This window comes from Maniola hyperantus, chromosome 23 (assembly GCF_902806685.2).
Source record: "Maniola hyperantus chromosome 23, iAphHyp1.2, whole genome shotgun sequence".
Classification (NCBI taxonomy): domain Eukaryota; kingdom Metazoa; phylum Arthropoda; class Insecta; order Lepidoptera; family Nymphalidae; genus Maniola; species Maniola hyperantus.
The window spans coordinates 10,054,175-10,065,326 of record NC_048558.1 but is presented as its reverse complement, the minus strand read 5'-3'; the positions used below and the strand labels follow the sequence as shown (position 1 = coordinate 10,065,326).

Below are 11,152 nucleotides of genomic sequence, written 5' to 3'. Positions count from 1 at the left end.
TGCGAGGGAGGTCATGGAGGAGCTACAGCAGCAGCGAGAATTGGTGGTCGCCGCCAGGGCCGACATCGGGGTCGTCAGGGACCACGTACAAAAAATTGATAGTAATATAGAAAAGATGAACACAGTCACTGACGGTATTACGTACGCGGCGATGGCGGCGACCGCCAAGCCCGCTGGGGCCACCTCCCAGCCACCTCAAGCTTTCCACTCGATGGTCGTGTCTTCGGTCGACGCTCACGACAAAAGCGAAGACATAATCGACAAAATAAGAACTGCCGTGAACGCGAAGACCTCCGGCGTGCGAGTGGACAGGTTGAGAAAAGCCAGAGATCAAAAGGTAGTACTGGGCTGCCAGTCGCGAGAAGAGCTCGCCAGAGTAGTAGAGAAATTGAAGACTGGCAGCCCAACACTCCTGACTAAGGAGGTGGAAAATAGGGATCCGCTTGTCATTCTGCTAAACGTCCTTAGCATTAATACCGATGAAGACATATTGGGTGCCCTAAAGCTGCAAAATGGGAACGTGCTGGGGACGATACCGGACGGCGAATATAGGGCAAGCGTGAGGTATCGAAGAAGGGCCAGGAATCCGCTCGAGAACCATGTGGTTTTGCAGGTGTCACCGCAAGTATGGCAGCGTGTCACAGCCGTGGGAAAGGTCCACATAGATCTGCAGCGGGTGGTGGCTAAAGATCAGTCCCCACTGGTTACTTGCTCCAGGTGTCTGAGCTACGGGCACGGCCGTAGGACCTGCGAGGCGTCCGCAGACACCTGCAGCCACTGCGCGGGTCCGCACCTGCGTAATGAGTGCCCGGCGTGGAAGGCTGGAGATCGACCCACGTGTTGCAACTGCCAGAGCAGCCGACTAGATCGGACAGATCACAATAGTTCTGACGAGAGCTGTCCGATCCGGAAAAAGTGGGATGCACTGGCAAGAGCGAGAGTGGCATACTGCTAAAGGCTCCTCGGGCGAAACAAGTGAAGGGTATAAATTCATCCAAGCTAACCTCCAAAGAAAGCAGCTGGCCCTAAAAGAAATGTTCCTGGAGGCACAAAAGGGTGGGATTAGTCTGGCCCTCGTTCAGGAACCCTATGTGGGTGCGAAAGGAGAAATTGCACAAAGTGGTGGCTTTAGGGTAGTTCAGCAAACGCAGAATCGGACAAAACCCGTTAAGGCTGCAATTGTGATATTTAACAATGACATGCAGATCATCGAATGCCCTACAGCCACCACAGAGAATATAGCCGTCGCGATCCTCAAATCGAATAACTGGGAACTCGGAATCATCTCCGTGTACTTCGAAGACAGCTTGCCCATAGAACCCTATCTAACTCAAGTGAAAAGCATTAAAGAAAAGCTCAAGACGAAACACTTCATCATTGGAGGTGATGCTAATGCTTGGAGCACATGGTGGGGTAGCAATACTGAGGACCACAGGGGTGAAGCGTTAATGGGCACTATCGAGGAGATGGAAATGCACATACTGAACGAGGGAACTGACCCGACCTTCTTCACCATCAGAAACGGGGTTATCTACAAGAGCATAGTAGACATCACAACATGCAGCCATGATTTGCTCGGAAAGATTAGCGACTGGAGGGTCGACCAGGGCATCACAAGCTCTGATCATAACGCGATCACATTCACGTTGCGGCTAACGAAACCAACTGGTGCAAGACCTCCGAAGACGACGCGGAAGTATAACACGCGGAAAGCCGAATGGGAAAAATTTCAAAAGGTCTTGCAAGAAGAATTGGCTAGAAAGCAACTAAATCAAATAGAAATAGAAAACATCGAAACACCAGTTGGACTCGAACAAACGATAACGACATACGTCAACTGTGTCGAGAAGGCTTGTTGTGAATCGATCCCTCCAGTCGCACGAAAACCCAAGTTTAAACTACCATGGTGGACCGAAGAACTCGAAGCTCTGAAGAGAGAGGTTATGACTAGGAAGCGAAGAATATCCTGCGCAGCACCACGAAGAAGGCAATACGTCGTCGACAAGTACCTGCAACTAAAAGAGAAATATGAACTGGAGGCGATGAAGGCCCAAACTGCAAGCTGGAAAGAGTTCTGTGGGACCCAGAGCCGCGAAAGCGTCTGGGACGGGATATATAGGGTAATAAGAAGGACGACTAAGAAATATGAAGACCATCCCCTAATAGACAACGGAGTGGTCCTGGATCCAAAGGACTCGGTCCAGCTTCTGACCAAAACGTTCTTCCCGCAGGACTTAGAAGCTGACGACAATCAAGTTCACAGAGAAACGAGACGGAAAGCTGAACTGGAAGTGGACAGTAGCCAGGAGAGCGTCCAAGACCCACCGCTCACAATGGACGAGCTAATACACGCGGCGGAAAGCTTCAACCCGAAAAAAGCGCCGGGAGCAGACGGGTTTACAGCTGATATATGCTTGGCCGCTATCAGAGCGAACGCACAAGTGTTCTTTGGTCTGGTGAGCAGGTGCTTCGCCTTGACATATTTTCCGATATTGTGGAAAGAAGCAACGATAGTAGTCCTGCGGAAGCCAGGCAAAGATGATTATACAAAGCCTAAGTCATACAGGCCCATAGGACTACTATCGGTCTTCGGTAAGATATTAGAGAAGATTATGATAAAAAGGATTCGTTGGCACCTGCTACCCAGACTAAACACGAGACAGTACGGCTTTGTCCCCCAACGTTCAACAGAAGACGCTCTCTATGACCTCGTCCAGCATATCCGAGAGAACGTTCGTGCAAAAAAGGTAAATATCGTGGTGTCTTTAGACATTGAGGGGGCTTTCGATAGCGCATGGTGGCCGGCAATAAAATGCAGATTAGCCGAAAAGAAATGCCCCCTCACCTTGCGCAGGATAGTCGACAGCTACCTTAAAGACAGGAGGGTAAGAGTGAGGTATGCGGACGAAGAGTTCTGTACCTCAACAACGAAGGGCTGCGTACAAGGGTCTATAAGTGGTCCAACATTTTGGAATACACTTTTAGACCCCCTACTAGACGAAATCAGCGAACGCGACGTACACTGTCAAGCGTTCGCTGACGACATAGTTCTGGTCTTCTCAGGGTTCAGCATTGCTCAAATGGAGCAACAAGCCGACCAAGTCCTGACCCGTGTGTATGAGTGGGGCCTCGCAAATAAGCTGAAATTTGCACCTCACAAAACAAATGCGATGGTAGTAACCAAGAAGCTTAAATGCGACACCCCTTACATACGCATGGGTGGCACTCAAATAGAAATTGTAAACAAAATTAAGATTTTAGGCCTGTTGGTAGATAACAAATTAACATTTAATGATCATGTAAAGGCTGTGTGCCAGAAAGCTACCAATATTTACAAACCATTGGCAAGGGCAGCAAAAATTAACTGGGGACTGAACTCTGAGACTATCAGAACTATTTATGTGGCCGTGATTGAGCCCATTATCATGTACGCGTCCAGTGTATGGGCACCGGCCACACGGAAGTTGATGACACAAAAGCGGCTAAACACGGTTCAGCGGGGTTTTGCCCAGAAAATCTGCAAATCGTACCGAACCGTGTCACTGAACGCAGCACTTCTGCTGGCCGGTCTCATACCACTTGATTTACGGATACAAGAGGCGGCTCAGCTTTACGAGGCCAAAAGGGGCCGACCGCAGCCCATACTGAATGGCAGGGAGGTCGAAGAGAGAGTATGTTTCCTGAACGCCCCGCATCCCGCAGAGGAGGCTGTCGTGGGGTTCCGGTGCTTAGAGGACATGGAGGAGGCCACCATCGCAGACTATGACATGACCGGTCTGAGGATATTCACAGACGGCAGTAAAATGGACGCCGGAGTGGGTGCAGCTCTCTCGTGCTGGAGGGATGGAGAGGAAACACTGAGTAGGAAATTTCGTCTCGAGCCTTACTGCACAGTGTTCCAGGCAGAGCTGTACGCAATCCTTAAAGCAACAGAACTGGCTTTAAAAGACAAGGACTGCTCTGTGAATATCCTCAGTGACTCCAGGTCTTCTTTAGAAATACTGAGCACTGGAACCTTCCACCCCTTGGCTTTTGACATTAGGAGAAATTTAGCTCTTCTGAGGGCAAAAAATAAGAGGGTCAGCCTCTTCTGGGTGCGAGCTCATGTAGGAGTGGTCGGAAATGAAAGGGCTGACTACTTGGCCAGGGAGGCTGTCACAAAGCTCAAGACCAGGCCGGCTTATGACAGTTGTCCAATTTCATATATAAAGAGATCCATAAGGGAGGACACTGTCATGAAATGGTCTGAGCGTTACAGGGAGGGTGTGACGGCGTCCGTGACCAAGACCTTCCTGCCGTCAGTTGAAAAGGCACATAAAATTTTGAAGAAAATTAAGCTCACACCCCTTTTGGTCCAAATATTCAGCGGACATGGCGGGTTTTCGGAGTACCTACACAGGTTTAAGTGTAAAGACGGTCCTGGCTGTGTCTGTGATGAAACGGTCGATGAATCAATATTGCACTTACTCATCGACTGTCCACAGCACAGCCGAATCCGAGAGGACCTCCACCAACAAATTAGGGTGGAACTGTGTAGGGACTCCGTCCCCGCCATTCTGGAGTGCGACGCAAGTCGGAGCTTATTCCTGCTATTTTGCTCTAAAATAGCAGGAATAGCTATTAAGAGGAACAGAACAGGGTGACAAGGACACAATGTTGTCCAGTATTATAGAATACGACGATTAACATGGGTCCAAATTAAACTGTTCTGTTCCTTTCAAACAGTCGCGAAGTTCGTACAGTCTGATAAAACTAAAACTAAAAAAGGTCTCTGACATTATGTCAGGGGAAGAAGCTGCCTAAATAGAATCCGAAAAGATCTATTTAGTAATTAAAAAAAAAAAAAAAAAAAAAAAAAACCTAACCTAACCTAACCTAACCTAACCTAACCTAACCTAACCTAACCTAACCTAACCTAACCTAACCTAACCTAACCTAACCTAACCTAACCTAACCTAACCTAACCTAACCTAACCTAACCTAACCTAACCTAACCTAACCTAACCTAACCTAACCTAACCTAACCTAACCTAACCTAACCTAACCTAACCTAACCTAACCTAACCTAACCTAACCTAACCTAACCTAACCTAACCTAACCTAACCTAACCTAACCTAACCTAACCTAACCTAACCTAACCTAACCTAACCTAACCTAACCTAACCTAACCTAACCTAACCTAACCTAACCTAACCTAACCTAACCTAACCTAACCTAACCTAACCTAACCCACGGTCTGCCGCCCCCCGCAGTCGGTAGCGCACGCGTACAAGGTGTTTTTGTGTCGCTCCGGGCAATTTTAAAGTTTAAAAAATTCGAAAAAGTGGGTTTTTCGCAACCGAATAACAAGTGCGATACGTTAAAAGTTGCGTCTCGGTGAGTGCTATAAAGTGGCGAAAAGTGATTGAAAATTGGTGCAAAACTGGAAGTGCAGCGATCGAAAAACCGCAAAGTTTGAAAAATTTCAAACTTTGACGGCGAACGCTGCCTAAATACGATCGACGACCTACCACTTTCACTACGCCGTTCGACGCGCCTCACCGAGCTCTACAAGGGGACACCTCACTTGGATTTTTTCCGCGCATGCGCGCGGAGAAAACACGGAAAAACTGAAAACCACGTGGCCACGTGTTTGTACTTCCCGACATCAGAGGGCGCTGCTGCCTGCCTCTATCAACGGAGTACAACGTGAGCTGCTCGGCGACACATCGAGCGTCTACTAAAGTTAAGTGGTTGCAGAGTTATTGCACTCTAAAGTTTTATAAAAATTTCAAAATTAATTTCACTAAAATCTAGATCGACACCCCCCCCTTTATTTTTGGTTAAATTGTAAAGATCAATTAACTTTATTTGTATTCTAAATTTCAAAATTTTTTGCTCAGTAATTTTTAAGTTACGATTTTTTGAAATTTAGGGGTTGACACGTGGTTGTTGAAATAAGGGTGCAACAGCTCTGCAACTAATCGGTAAAAATAGTATTTAGATAGGTTAGGCCCTGTAAATTATCGCTAGTTTCAAAAAATTTTTATAAGTAATTTTAATTGTGAATTTAGTTAAAAACTTAAGGTTTTTCAACCCCTAAAAATCGGGGGTTGCTCATACAACTACCCCATTAACGAAATTGAATAGGTCTTTATAAGACCTATCAAACAAGCCCAAACACGGGCAGTTTAGGTTGAAAACTGCCGAAATTGGGCCTTCTGTCCAAAGTGGCGGCCATATTGGCGGCCATCTTGGAAAACTTCAAAAGGGCATAACTTCGGTCTGAGACGACGCTAAGGGCTGCGGTTTCCTTTGGGCACCCTATCGTGGCGAGCTCAACAACTTGTACCGGCTTGGGACCCTGGATAGAGTCGACCCCCTAACCTGGTTTTTTAGTCCGGTTAACACATAGCCTGTAAAAAGACGACCACGGCGAGCCGTCGCACGCATATATCCGCCCGGTAGTTCCCGAGATATTAATTTTCAAAGTTCAGTCTAGACATAGGCAACAGTTTGGTCGGCCATCTTGAAAAAACTTAAAGTTGGATATCTCGGGAACTATTGGTCGTAGCGCGTAGCGGTTTTCTTTGTTGACTAGCCCTCCTCAAGGGCTATCTACTGACACCAGAAGGGCGACTCTACCCAGGGTCAAAGTGGAGTTGAGCTCTACAAAATCGCGGAGACTGTTTGTAATTAGGATTAGGTTGACGAAATCGTGGTGAGCTCTACCGCAGGTGCCGGTTCTGGACTCTAGGTAGAGTCTGTACCTAAACCCTAGAGCCGGTATCGGTGAACACATAGCTTGTAACGAGACAAGCACGGAGAGCCGTCGCACACATCTCTGCGACCGGCGGTTCCCGAGATATTGAATTTAGAAGATCCAGGCAACAATTAAGTCCGCCATCTTGAAAAATTTTAAAAGTTGGATATCTCGGCAACCGTTGGTCGTAGAGAACTGCGGTTTTCACGGCTGACCAGCCCACGACGAGGGCTATCGATCGGTACTGGACGGGCGGCTCTAGCTAGAGTCAAGGTAGAGTCAATCTCTACCAAGCAGCGAAAGTAGTTTTTTGACTAAGCAGATTTTGACTGCTAGTTAGTCAGTAGTAGGCTTTTGACAGTTGGAGGCCCCGTACACCTCCAACTTTTTCAAACTTGTTTAAAGTAGTTTTAAGTAAAATTGGACAAAACTCCCGTTGTATTGTAATAGCAACTTGACTTGGGCAGCTTTTTACACTGCTCAAACTAGTTTTAAATCTACACTCAGTTTAAGTTTATTGACTTGAGCAGCTTTTTACACTGCTCAAATTAGTTTCTGATACTTTTGTCTAGCATATTATCGACTTGAGCAGCTTTTACACTGCCCAACCTAGTCTTAAATTGTATAACTAGTTTTAGTATTTCATTGACTTGGGCGGCTTTTACACCACCCAATAGTATAGGTATAAATTGACGAAGGTAGGCCCTTTACACCTCCATAAATTAACCGAGATTACAGGCCCTTTACACCTAACATTTCGTTGACAAGGCTAGGTTAAACTTGATTTTCTTTGTTTCCCTGACGTATACTCATCCCAATACAAAATGCTGGGTCTCCGGACACCCGTAAAAACGCCAAGGCAGAGCCCAGAGGCTGCAAAGGCGCCTCTTCACACAAGTAAGGAACTGGTGGAGCCCAGCCAGACACCGGAAGTGGGCGCAGTGGTGAGCGGCCCCAGCCTGCCCCCCTCAAAGGACGATCCAACGAACTCCTCTCAGCCAAGCACGCAAGACATAACACTGCAAGGTGAAGGACCAGCGCCTCGGAGGATCGGCGCACCACTGGACCAGACATTTCAAAAGCTCGGTTCCCCCGAGCTAGAAACAACAAAGCCAAAGGGAAGGGCTGCGGAGGCAAAAGCGTGCCTCATTAAAGCAAAACTCCAGCTAAACAATTCCCGCAACCTAAAGGCGGAAATAAAGACCGAGGTGATCTGGGCAATCGAAAAGCTGTACCGCCTGGTGAAGGAATCTGAAGCGGCTGGACTTCGACTCACCCAAACGACCGGAAACGACCACAATAAACCCAAGGAGCTACCAAAAGCGACTCAACAGAGTGCAAGTTCGAAAACTGCAGCGAACACGAAGGGTGACGCAGCAGAGCTGACTCGGGCGCTGGAAGAGCACAAAAAACTCGTCCAGGAGAACACAGCACAAATGAAGCTGTTAAAGGTTCACCTGGACAAGAACGCCTCTGTCGCCCGTGCAGCTCCTCTGCCCCACGCAAATGACGCTCTGGTCGTGGAGGTCAGGTCCGAACTGCAACAGCAGAAGGAGGTGGCGTCCGCGACCAGGGAGGACCTGGGAGCCCTAAAAGACCAGATGTTGCACCTCAGCAAAAACATCCAAGAGAGGATAGCCGTCACATACGCAAATGTGGCAGCCGGCGCCCCAGCGAAACGCGGTCTGGAGCTGCCTCAATCTTTCCACTCGATGGTGGTGTCTTCGGTCGACGCTCACGACAAAAGCGAAGACATAATTGACAAAATAAGAACTGCCGTGAACGCGAAGACATCCGGCGTGCGAGTGGACAGGTTGAGAAAAGCCAAAGATCAAAAGGTAGTGCTGGGTTGCCAGTCGCGAGAAGAGCTCGCCAGAGTAGTAGAGAAATTGAAGACTGGCAGCCCAACACTCCTGACGCAGGAGGTGGAAAATAGGGATCCGCTTGTAGTCCTGCTAAACGTCCTTAGCATCAATACCGACGAAGACATATTGGGCGCCCTAAAGCGGCAAAATGGGAACGTGCTGGGGACGATACCGGACGGCGAATATAGGGCAAGCGTGAGGTATCGAAGAAGGGCCAGGAATCCGCTCGAAAACCATGTGGTTTTGCAGGTGTCGCCGCAAGTATGGCAGCATGTCACAGCCGTGGGAAAGGTCCACATAGATCTGCAGCGGGTGGTGGCCAAAGATCAGTCCCCACTGGTTACCTGTTCCAGGTGTCTGGGTTACGGACACGGTCGTAGGACCTGCGAGGCGTCCGTAGACACCTGCAGCCACTGCACGGGACCGCACCTGCGTAGTGAGTGCCCGGCGTGGAAGGCTGGAGATCGACCCACGTGTTGCAACTGCCAGAGCGGCCGACTAGATCGGACAGATCACAATAGTTTTGACGAGAGCTGTCCGATAAGGAAGAAGTGGGACGCTCTGGCAAGGGCGAAGGTGGCCTATTGCTAAGGGCGCACCCGGGGACACCATGGCACTCCATTTCTTCCAGGCAAATTTACAACGTAAAAAACTAGCACTTAACGAGCTGCTGCTCGAGTCGGAGAAATGCGGAGCTCAGGTGGCGCTGGTGCAGGAACCATATGTCGGAAGAGAGGGCAGGGTTTCGAGTCGGAGGGGGATCAGGGTCTTCCAGAGCGCTGACAACGGGGAAGGTACCGTGAAGGCCGCAATAATTGTTTTTAATGCGGACCTACACATTACGCAGTACCCAAAACTCACCACAAACAACATCACAGTGGTAGGGATCCGAACCAGCGCCTGGGAGATCGTCCTGGTGTCTTTTTACTTCGAGCCCGGCCTGGCGATGGACCTGTACCTGGCGCACCTGCGAAAGATTCGGCTCGAGCTGGGAGCAAAGAAATGGATAGTCGCGGGTGACTGTAATGCCAAGAACGTTTGGTGGGGAAGTCCTGTGACAGATCACCGTGGCGAGGAACTGCGCGGGACCCTGGAGGACCTTGGCCTGAGTATCCTCAATCAAGGGGACATTCCCACTTTTGACGTCATAAGAGGTGGACAAAGGTATACCAGCTACGTCGACATTACAACGGCGTCACCCGACCTCCTGGATCTGGTGGACGGCTGGCGTGTGCGTGAGGATCTGACTACCTCGGACCACAACGGCATCTCTTTTAAACTACATCTAAAACGTGTCAGACATAACTACATCAAGCACACAACACGAACATATAACACACGGAAAGCCAATTGGACCCAGTTTCATGAGAAACTGGGTCAAACTTTGCAAACCAAAAACATCACAGTCACATACATTCAAAACACCACTACAGCTACACAACTAGATCACAGTATACACGAACTTATACAGTCACTGACCGAAGCGAGCGAACACGCAATTCCCAAAATTGGGAGAAAAGATACACTCAAGCTGCCGTGGTGGTCGGAGGAGTTGGCGAAGCTGAAGCGTGAGGTGGCCACCAGAAAGAGGAGGATCCGGTGTGCGGCACCGATCCGACGTTCAAAGGTAGTCGAAGAATACCTGGAGGCCAAGACAAAATATGAGACCGAGGAAAAGGAGGCACAGACAAGATCCTGGAAGGAATTTTGCGGAAAACAGGACCGGGAGTCTCTCTGGGGGGGAATCTACAGGGTGTTGGGCAGGACAGCTAAGCGCGAAGAGGATCCACCACTGGAGGTGAACAACATGGAAATCGATGCCAAGAGCTCGGCCCGACTTATGGCCGAGACCTTTTACCCCAAAGACAACGAAGTGCAGGACTCCGAGGAGCACCGACGAGTGAGGGTCCTGGCCGAGCTCACGGACAGGGAGACGTCTTCGGATCCGGGGGACCCTCCTTTCACCCATTTAGAGTTGAAACAGGCGAGTCGTTCCTTTGACCCGAAGAAGGCTCCTGGAGCGGACGGATTCACCGCCGATATATGCTTGCACGCGATAAACTCAAACCCGGAGCTCTTTCTGTGTCTCTTCAACCGGTGCCTGGAACTCCACCACTTTCCCGGGGCCTGGAAGGAGGCCACGGTGATCTTCCTTCGGAAGCCAGGGAAAGCCACCTATAAGACCGCAAAGTCGTATCGTCCCATTGGCCTCCTTCCGGTACTCGGAAAGGTTCTGGAAAAGATGCTTGTCGCTAGGCTGCAATTTCATCTTGCGCCTAGGCTCAGTACGCGCCAGTTCGGCTTTATGCCCCAACGCAGCACCGAAGACGCCCTCTATACCCTAGTGAAGCACATCAGATATAACATGGAAAACAAAAGGATCGTAGTTCTGGTATCACTGGACATAGAGGGCGCCTTTGACAACGCTTGGTGGCCGAAAATAAAGGTCAGGCTGGCGGAAGAAAAATGCCCTATGAATATCCGGCGGCTCCTAAGCAGCTACTTAAGCGACAGAAGTGTCAAGGTTAGATACTGTGGGGAAGA

General features: G+C 49.2%; 1 protein-coding gene across 1 annotated transcript; it reads left to right on the top strand.

Annotated features, from left to right (window-relative positions):
- The first annotated feature begins 7,302 nt into the window (after positions 1-7,302).
- On the top strand, positions 7,303-9,199 carry LOC138403976 (uncharacterized). The gene is made up of 2 exons (XM_069506362.1): positions 7,303-7,425; positions 7,482-9,199. The coding sequence occupies exon 2, from the start codon at positions 7,568-7,570 to the stop codon at positions 9,197-9,199; it is 1,632 nt and encodes a 543-aa protein (XP_069362463.1). The 5' UTR covers positions 7,303-7,425; positions 7,482-7,567.
- Positions 9,200-11,152: the final 1,953 nt, after the last annotated feature.

Bases quoted from the DNA above. Each gene is read 5' to 3' on its own strand.
- LOC138403976 (XM_069506362.1), top strand. From the start codon at position 7,568: ATGCTGGGTCTCCGGACACCCGTAAAAACGCCAAGGCAGAGCCCAGAG.